At 37.5% G+C, this 10,532-nt stretch overlaps 1 protein-coding gene across 2 annotated transcripts; it reads left to right on the top strand.

Annotated features, from left to right (window-relative positions):
- The first annotated feature begins 2,043 nt into the window (after positions 1 to 2,043).
- Positions 2,044 to 9,627, top strand: irx6a (iroquois homeobox 6a). 2 transcript variants are annotated; one of them, XM_057842693.1, is made up of 7 exons: positions 2,044 to 2,490; positions 3,212 to 3,514; positions 4,694 to 4,803; positions 5,024 to 5,319; positions 5,858 to 6,505; positions 6,606 to 6,708; positions 9,265 to 9,627. In XM_057842693.1, the coding sequence occupies exons 1-7, from the start codon at positions 2,425 to 2,427 to the stop codon at positions 9,266 to 9,268; spliced, it is 1,530 nt and encodes a 509-aa protein (XP_057698676.1). In that variant the 5' UTR covers positions 2,044 to 2,424; the 3' UTR covers positions 9,269 to 9,627. The 2 variants fall into 2 exon arrangements, with proteins under 2 accessions (XP_057698676.1, XP_057698666.1); XM_057842683.1 differs by having other exon boundaries at positions 3,262 to 3,514.
- The last annotated feature ends 905 nt before the right edge of the window (positions 9,628 to 10,532 follow it).

A 10,532-nucleotide genomic window follows, 5' to 3' on the forward strand; every position in this document is an offset into this window, starting at 1 on the left:
TTTGGTTACTATAATATGTTAATTCAGTAACAAAATGTTAGAATTAAAGTAATGCAGTTATGATGGTTTATCTTGACTCAAAAGTAGGCCAACTTGTTACTATCCCAACTCCTGAAAACCTGGTCAGTATCTTGTTTTGCTTTTCGTGTGCCTTAAGGGTTGCTGTAAACATTGCCACTGCTATGAAATGTGATGTTAAAAGCCCATATTTCTTCATATAAAGAGAGTTAGAATAGAATTGACCTCATGGGTCAGAAATAAGCCCCTTACAACACACCAATTCCTGACTTCACTTTGTCTTTCACAATCAGCAGGTGCTTGTTGCTGATATTTAAAAGTGATACAAGTTTTGAATTTTAAGGGGATCACACTAATTGGAACATTTACTGAGTGAAATGAAATTTTAAATAGTTTTAAGAAGTTAAATCACAAAATCGGGCTCAGAATATGCTAAATTTTTGAGTGACACTGTATTTCATTAGTTTTGCCACTCAAGATGTAACAAATATTCACAATAGTATAAGTCCAATTCTGCATCGCCAACTTCAACTACAAATATACTGATACACCAACTCTATTCCGACGGTGTTAGTTGCAACATTGTATAGTAGAATAGTAGTAAAAGTTGTATTACTTATTATGTAAACATGCTTATTGGATGTTCCAGTGTACTTTATGTTGTGCCCCTGATTGTATTTTTATCAAAGGAGATCTCGAATCCTTCTTTTGACTTTTCAGTGCCCCCTGAAGAGAAGGCTTGTAACTGCAGGCATAACTGCAAAGAATGAGGAGGGGGCAAGATACGTCAGTCACGGTCATGCCCACGGGACACCTTCTTGACAATTAAGTCCACGTTGTCTCTCACCATGGTTGCTCTCGTGACTCAAACTGATGACAGTAAGTGCGAAGGAGAGACGTTGTTTATTTACTGGCATTGCTTAATAAAGCTTAAAATGATTTCTCCCTCCATTCAGTAGCGCATCATTCAATTAAAGTGCATTTTCAACCACCCCCACCTCTATTATTTAATTAGACTGCCTTAAAAAAAAAAAAAAAAAGATTTCACCTAAGGCTTATTTTCACGCTATTCTTCGCTGGTTAAACAAGGGGCGTGAAGCCATTTGTTAATACAATTACGCACGTGGTGCGTAATGGTCACGCAGGTCTCTAGGCGTGCATCAATCACTGCTCTATTGACCTGTCAAAAAATAAGTAAATACAAATAATTATCATATACTTGGGGATTTCCCCCATCGCAACAGCGTCAGAGGTGGGAAAACAAGGGGGGGGAAAGTGCATTCATTTGGAAAAAAGTTATTTTTTGATATACTCTTCTTTTAATTATTTTCTAATCCAGGCATTTCGGCAATTTTTAATCAATATGATGCAGTGTGTTTGTACATCATTGCGAATTACAACAAAAATGAAACATTTTTTATTTTCAAATTACTTTTTTAAAAAAATGTTTTATAAATGTAAAAGTATTACATTTTAAACAGACTATTTGCATGGAATTCTTGAATTTTTGGAGCCAGTTGATCAAATGTGGGATAACTGAGATTGTTCTTTATTTTATTTTATCAAGTAAAATATATTTCAATGTATTTTTTTCTTTTTTTTTTTTTTTTTTTTTGCCAAATTTTCGTAATCAATCCATATACTGTATGAGGCAGAGCGTGCAGCATTCCAGACTACAAACGCAGTCAAAATTGCGTTTTCCAATTTCCAATTGCCTGTCTGACGTTGTGTACAAAACTTTACATGTCGGTAGAGGAGGCTGCCTTTCTTTTTAATTTGTTTTATTGTATTGTATTTTTTTATTTTTATTTTTTTGACTAATAAACATTTTGCACACAACACATGCATATACTTTGTTGCTTATCAAACTTTATCGAAGCATAATGAGTGACTTATGTGTTGCCATGGCGATTAATTGTGTCCTTTTGGATGTGTGCTGCATCTTAAGGAGGGAGAGAAAAAAAAACACAGCCTTGTATTGGACGCGACTGGAAGACTTGATCCCCATCCCTGGTACACCACCGTGGCGTTCCGGGATTACAGTGACGTCACGCCGCTACCCTTGCATGGATGAATGCTAAAGAACTATAGAGGCACAAATAATAGCACAAGCACAGTCCATATCTTGCAAGTCTTACGTTATCCTTTAAGCCTCCTTCGCCTAACATAACAATTTTTCCCTACTAATGACGCTTAATTTCATTTCTCATCAGATCCTCGGAGGGGATTATTCATTCGTATAAAACAATCCGCGGCAAAGTCTCCCTCCTATATGGGCGAAAGTCATGTATTATTGACAGGGGCAAAGAGAAAGGCCGTGCGTGCGTGGAAATGCGTGGAAGATCACGGATTTGAAGTGGAATTGGGAGCAATCGATCCGGGCTGCATGAGGAGGAATTATTGCTGATGCTTACAAAAGAAGGAGCGATGTCTTTCTCCCAGTTTGGATACCCTTATAATGCAACTTCACAGGTAAGACTTTTTCCTCACTTTTATATTTTTAAAATATGATTTCATATTTCCTTCACTCATTAACTCATTTTATTAAAAATATGTGATTTAATTGACCAATCTCATCCCCCGCATGGCGCTTTTGTTGTTGTGCCAAATATTGACATACACGCACCCGTGTCCAATAACACTGAATTATGAATGAACTCACGTGTTGTCTTCTTTTCTGGTGACAAAAGAGATTGATGTCACCCTGCGTGGCGCGCCGTGCGTAATTACGCATCATTCTGATCAAATTAAAGAGACCAAAATGATCAAGAAGCACACAAATCTGACCAAAACGGTGTTTTTATTTGCAGTATGGATGCGAAACCTTAGTCAGTGAAAAGTTTAGAGCGATTTATTTCATTTCAAATACAGATTTTAACATGAAAATGCTGGATGCCTTTACTTCACCATGCAAAAACAATAATTCCAAAGTAGTTTTAATTCATTGGTTTGCAACTGTGTAAACAAATATAACGGATAATGCATGTTTAATTTAATTCCTGTATTAACAAAAATGTAAATTTAGAGTATATAAGTACAAACTAAACTTTGTTGAAAAAGTGACTTACCTCAAATAAAGAAAATTGACGCTTTTTGTCAGAAACTTGACCCGCATTTTGCTTTAAATACGTTATTTTTAACATACTTTTAAGACTTTTATCCGATTGTTCTGTCCATCATTCTCTCTGTGCAGTTTTTCGTGTCGGCAAACCCCAGTACGACTTGCTGCGATTCGATTTCCAGGTCGGTGCCGCCGGACGGCTCCACCGGAGGAGCCCAGACCCCCGCAGCCGTAGCGGCGGCCGCCGCAGCCGCCTCCTTCTGCTGTCCCGCGCCCTACGAGAACCGGCTGCTGGCCGGGAGCCGCAGCGAACTCAACGCGGCTGCTCTAGGCGTGTATGGCTCCCCCTACGCGGCGGCGGCTGCAGCCAGCCAGAACTACGCCAACTACTTCCCCTACGGAACAGACCCCTCCGCCGCCATCTACTCCTCTCTGGTGGGCTCACCTTTGCCTATTTTACACGCGCCCGAGAGGGGAGAGGAAGGGAGGGAGAGGGGGTGGGTGAGCTTGACTGAATCGATGCATTGGTAAATCAATTGGGCAGATGTGATGACAAACTGGGGCTTTTACTCAAAGGCATGTTTTTAAATGTAGAGCGGGAAATATCTCAAATAACGTCACCACGAATAATATATAAATGTTTGCATAGGAATTCAGAGAGAAATTTCAGAAAACAGAAAAAGAGTTGTCATTAAAGTAGACGAAATAACTGGCATAATATCTTGTATTTATAAAACACAAATACATAAGAACTTAAAGAACATTCAGAGATAAAAACAGAATGAGAATTGCCTTTAAAGTAGACCACATAACAGGCATAATATCTTGTATTTATAACTTCTATCTATTAAACAGAAAATCAGAAAATAAGATACTATTATTGGGCTGTATCATGTATACATTAGCTGATAATATTGTAAAATATGCACATGTGTATGTATATTTTAATTTTTCAAATACATTATTAGTTGCATTTATATATTGTTTCTTTTTTTTACTCAAACTTAAACTCATACAAGGTTCTATGGTTAAAAAAAAGTATAAGAAGTGTGTCTTTAAGTCTTGCACTTTCAAAATACTGTAAATAAAGTAAGAACTATGAAGCAAAATGTTTCATCCTACTCCTTTTTGGACACAGTGAATACATTCTGATATTATTATTATTGCCTTAAATATGGTTGCTGTTATCTCAATTATTATAATTGGTTTTGTCAGATTTTTTTTTTTCTCATGTCTAAAATAAAGCATTCATTCATTCAACAAATAAAAATAAGGTTGCCATAAAATTTTGTATTTGATGAATAAATAATGTAATGTTTATGTTGTTAGGTTTTGTTTGTTTGTTTGTTTGTTTGTTCCATGCAACCATGCTGAGTGAACAATTACATATATTTTATAGTGTTTCAGGTCATAAAATAATATATCTGTATCAAGAACATTATTAACAAAACTCCAGTATTATTTACATTAAATTAAACTACAACCTGAAATCTTTTGTCTATAAATTTACTGTAAACAACAATATAAACACTCCAGGGACAGTTGTTTTTATAATGGAAAATGTAATGTTTTTTTAAGTTGCACAACACTAAAATGCCTTTTTTTGTGTGGCAGAATCCACAGTACGACATGAAGGAGACTGCGGGCACTTTACACTCTGGAATTAGTCAAACGGCTGGTTACTATCCCTATGATCCATCGCTAGGCCAGTATCAATATGACAGGTGAGGTTTATGCTCCAATTTCCGTCCACTCTGTGTCAATTGAGTTCAAGCTGGCTTGCTTGCCAAAATCTTCTCCGCTTCCACTTTTCATTAGCGAGCCGCGTTGAGGTCAATGGTCACGGTGTTACTCTGATACCTGGCTTCATTTTTTTGTGTCTATCGATTTCAAACATTAGAGGGTATTATGTGCTATCCATCAGCTGAATGTCTGTGTGTACAGATACGGGACGGTGGACTTTAACAGCACAGCCAGACGAAAGAATGCCACCAGAGAGACCACGAGCACCTTGAAAACATGGCTCTATGAGCACCGCAAGAACCCATACCCCACCAAGGGAGAGAAAATCATGCTTGCTATTATCACCAAAATGACCCTTACCCAGGTCTCAACTTGGTTTGCTAACGCCCGCCGGAGACTTAAGAAGGAGAATAAGATGACTTGGTCGCCCAAGAACAAGGCTGGTGATGACAGGAAGGACGACATCAGCAAAAGCGAGCATGACTGTCTCACCAAAGGTTTGTCCCATACAATTGTTATTTATTTATTCACTTAAGTGTCTTTTTTAGAAAAAGTATGATTAGAGATTATGTTTGGGTACCGGTTGGTTATAGTTACTCAAAACTACATAGCACATTTATTTATTTGTTTATTTATTTTACTCTGCATAGTGTTATTTAAACCATATCCTCAAATATTTAAGGAAAAATCGTGTATATTAGCTTCTTACGTCATCTTCAGTGAATGAGGAAGTACCCTGCTTGGTACTTTAAAACACTTTAAAATGCTTTATTAACCAATAATACAATGGCATTTGCTGGTTACAGTGCATGCTATACTTGAAGGTAAAGTATGAGCTGAATACCCAAAATAATTATTTTAAACTTATGGCAGCTGTACGGATGAAAACCTTGTCTTTGTCGTGATATATAAAATTGTAAATTCTTCATTTAGACAAATTAGTGCAGTGCCACCATCTTTTGTCATCTTGCCAGCAATGGACTATGTGGAAGTGAATTGGAACATTTCATTTGATGTAACTATTCATTTCTTTAGATTCCAGTGACTGTAAAGAAGAAAAAGATTTGCATCTAAGCGATTTGGACGACATGGATGAAGAAGAGTGTGACAAGCTGGATGGCGAATGTGAAAAAGTGGGAACAGACGAGAACATTACGCTCCCCATCTCAACCCTCAAGAGAGACTGCACCTCAGAACTCCACTTGAACGTATCAAACAGCTTCCACCACGCCTTCCCCTGCACAATCAAAACCACCCTCCCGACACTTCCCGCTGACTTCCTAGATCCCGTAGCGTCCAAGACCCCATCTAGTGCAGGAACCTTGACCTTGTCTCACTGTGAAGCATCAGACAAGCCTCGGATTTGGTCTCTAGCCCGGACAGCAGCGTCGGGCGTTATTTTGAGCCCGCAGCACGCGACCGAGCTCAGGACAAGCAACCAGAGTGGCGACTGCCAGCTCCAGAGGTTGACTGGTGCCCCAGGAGTTCCCAGTGGACAATGCGGGCTCATGAGAGGCCTCCAGGAAGTTAATAGCATACCAGGCGGTGTGAACACATTTCCTGAGGCACCTCCTTTGCACTCTAAAGTCTATGGCCCAGGCAGCTACAATCACAAGGGCCTCCAGTTGCACTGTCCATCCTATTCCACCCTTACAGATACATGCCAATATTCCGCTACTGAAGGTACAGTATGTATCCTTAAATAAAACTGTTGGGCATTTCAAGAGAAAAAAAATGACATTCTTTTCTCACTTGGATGTATTCGTTTATTTTTTGGGTGCAGGATTCCCTGGCACTAAGGCAGTAGAGACGTCATCAGACATCAGCCAAACTTGTATAACCTTGCATGACGACAAGGTCACCGCGTTCAGGCCAGTGATGAAAAGGTGAATCCACACGAGAAGCATAATAGATATAAATTGGACAGGTGCAAGGGCGTAGGTTTGCATAGGGAAGGTCGGGACAAAACACTACCAACCTTTCAGGATGCTCAAATTGTCCACCAACTTTTAAGCAACCTTATTTGCGTTATAAAGTGACTTTTAATTATATGTCATTTAGCTTGTCTTCTTATATGTTTTAATTGACCCCACCATTATTAAATGATTTATTTTCATTATGTGCTGACATTACCTTATGTGCTTACTTTACTGTACCTCTTTTCATTTCTGAATGTGCCGGTCCATTTTTTCCCCCACCTAAACGCTTATTTGATTGGCTGATGACTTGATCCACTTAATAAAAAAAAACACACACATTAGATATTGGGGATATTAGAAGTAATTTTTTTCCCCCAGCCAGTAGCAGCCACTGTAAGAAATGTAAAAAGACATCAATGTTGTGGAAGTGGGGAACACACCACAAATTTTGCTGCTGAAAGTCTGACTTGCATCAGAGTTAGCATAACCTTAAACTGTTTGAACTTGCTAACTTGCAAAACACGAGTATGAAGCTGCTTAGAGAGAAGGGTCTTCCTGTATGTGTTTTCTACTGTTAACGTTAAATTAACTGTGAGAAATGTAGTGAACCGAGGTCTACCCCTTCTCCCTATTTTACTTTTTATTTTATTTATGTGGTCTTAAAGCAGCCCACAGGTGCTTCCATTTTTTTGTTCAGTTTGGCTGTGCTTGTGGACAAAAGCAGTAGTGTTTTACCTGAAGGACAAATCCATTTTTAATTTTTTGTTATTCCCTGACAAAGAAGTTTTTTCAGTTATATTTAATTTCTTTATTTAGACAATGTTGAGCGGTCTTAAGACAAATGTTGTTGTTATTTTTTAATTCCTGGATCGTTAAGAGATGATTAACAAGCTTGTATTTATTTTGTATGTTAAAATAATTTAAGTTATGTTCAAATAATGCAATTTAATTTGCTCTTAAAATCTTAAAAAGAAATCTTAAAAATATTTCAAAATGTTTCTGTAGTAGTTTTTGAAAACAAACGTTTGAATTGAACAGTGAAGGCTGAACCAATACACAAGAAAGTTAGTATAAATCAGTACAGATTTATTTTGCATTGATCATTAGAAATGTCCCGTCCCCAGCAAAAAGTGTACATGCAGGTTATACTGTTATATCGTTCCTACCATTGTTGAGACCAAATGTATGCCCTTGGACAGGTGCATTGCGATAAATTTTAATGTCATGGAAAAGTCTTGTTTTTCAGGGGTTCAATCAGGAAGTGAGACTTTTATTTAATAAAAATTACTTTGTCTTACAAATGCTCGTTTTAGGAGTGTTCAAGTCAGGCGCTGTTGCTGAGGTTCATTTTTATTTGCATCTATCTTTCGTGTTGTGAGCTGAAATTGAAATTACAAGCAGGATAAAGATGTGCCACTGCTTGACTGGGGATAAAATAAAGACAAAAAAACCACAAAGTTCACTAAAATTAACTATTCTATCTTGTTGCATCTATATCTACAATAGGTTTTACCCTATCCCCCATAGTCTTGCTATATATTTAATCAGGTACACGTGCACATTATTACTACAAAGATGATAACAATTGAGTTTGTCCCTTTTACAGAAGACACACTAAAGTTGAACACCCCTGATAAGTGTTTCTAATAGGAATTAAAGGAACTATCATATACACTGATCCCTCCTTTTTCGCGGTTAATGAGGACCAGAAAGTTTTCCAAAGTATAGTTTAAAAAAAAAAAAAAAAAAAACTTTTATGGACATATATATTTTAACAAACGGTTTTTAAACACTTCAAATGTAATAATTATAAGTTTTAAACATGTTACCGTCCCACCGAATTATTTTTAAACAAGGATAAAGTAGAAAAATGCTTGTCTTTTTTAAAATGCTTCATTGAATGAGTCCACTCAAATCCTCTCAAGCTGCTCACTTACACACAATGAGTTGCCAGAGCAACTGTTCAACAAGTTAAACGATGATTGACGTATGCGGCGACGTCTCTGGCAAGATCAAACCTTACGTCTGTCAATCATCGTTTACTTTAATAAGCGATTTCAGTGCACTGCCTGACCAAGAAAAGTGGCAGGAGCAACAGTGAGAGAGTTCGTCATTGGATCAGGAGAGCTCTATATAATATTGCATTTATTTTTTAATTGAAAAAATAATTGAGGGCGCGAAGTTTATAGTGCGAAGTAGCAAGGGATCACTGTACTATATATTATCACAAACCTTTTAAACATTTTGCAGGTATGTTAAAAATATGATCCAAAAATAAAGTCAACTTAGTTGTCATACAAATGCATAGTAAAATAAAGACTGTGCTGTGCTGTGCTGTGCTATGCTATGCTATTCTACTCCATCTATTGGATAATGTTTGATACATCAGATTTATCTAATGAAGTCTATCCTAAATCACACTGTATTATACACCAAATAAAATATAATCCAAACGTATACTTTTGTCATACATGAAAGTGCAATTTCAGTGATTGTAACAGCTATTTCTTTCTTTCCCTTCAGATGAACGGAGGACATACAATAATTAGGAAGTTCATAATGCACTAAGAGGAACATACCGTAGGCCTCAGTGGGACACTTGTGAGCACTGCATGTTGCAGTCGGAACTATCAAACTTTGGAACATTTTGCACAACTTTTGTTTTTCTATGTGTCGTCGAAGAAATTATGCAAAAAATCGTACATGGAAAATGTATGACAATTTGTGTGTGGCAATCGTGTATGATTACAAACCGATTTATTTATTCATGTATTTATTTTTCAGTGTGTTCTCTCTGTCTACTTTTTCAGCATTCTGTTAAGAAATGTGTATTGTTGTGGTGGAAAAAAATAGATTAAGATTATGTCACAGTAAACGTTCTGTGTTGTCAATGTGTTATTATGTGAACTGTATTTTTATTTATTTATTTTTGGTTCTTTTTGTATTTAAAACAATAAATTTTTTCCAAGAATGTTGTCTGTGTTGTGGTGTTCAGAGATCTGGGGGCTGGGGGACAGCTATTCAAATATGGAAGATGCAGATTTGATCAAAGGTGACCGCCTCCGCTCAACGAGCGTGATTCAGTTCCACAAGTTGCAGAAGAAAGGCATCGTCGCAGTGGTTTAATCACCGATGGCGTAGAGCGCTTTGTAGCCAAAGTGCGGCAATGCATGCTGAATGATTGCATGTCCCCTGTGTGCTGTGATAACTTAGTATTGTGTTCATTAAAAGGTCATTTGTAGCATCAATCCGTTCACAAGGCCTATCAGTGTTGCTTTGATTTGGCTCATTTGCTTTCAGTTCGTCTCGCTATTGCTAACCAGTGGAAGATGATTAGTAAAAGGATGATGACAACTGGTACAGTGGTGGGAGGAAGCATGGTGAACTAGTGGTTAGCATGTCTGCCTTACTTAAGAGGTCTATGGTTTCAATCTCTGCTCGGGTCCTCTCTTGTGACTGTGACTTTCAATGAGATTTCTGCACCTCTAAGCAGGTCTATTATTACTCTATGAGCAACTTGCCTCATTTTCCTCAAGTTTGATGGGTTGCTTTTTCCAGACGGCACATTTCAACTGCTCCTACTGATGGCATAAATGTCATTACATGTCATATTTTCAAAGATTCGTTTATCATCATGGTTTCATACGATTCAAGTGCTGTAGTGGTCATCCTAGGTGTCCTTGGCCATGGAAAATAAACCATGGAAGAAGAGTTAAGATGTCAGCGTGGATGTTTTTCACCTCATTTTCCTATCTTTATTAATAGCCAGGTAATGTAAAAATAAATACGCG

This window comes from Corythoichthys intestinalis, chromosome 1, assembly GCF_030265065.1.
Source record: "Corythoichthys intestinalis isolate RoL2023-P3 chromosome 1, ASM3026506v1, whole genome shotgun sequence".
Classification (NCBI taxonomy): domain Eukaryota; kingdom Metazoa; phylum Chordata; class Actinopteri; order Syngnathiformes; family Syngnathidae; genus Corythoichthys; species Corythoichthys intestinalis.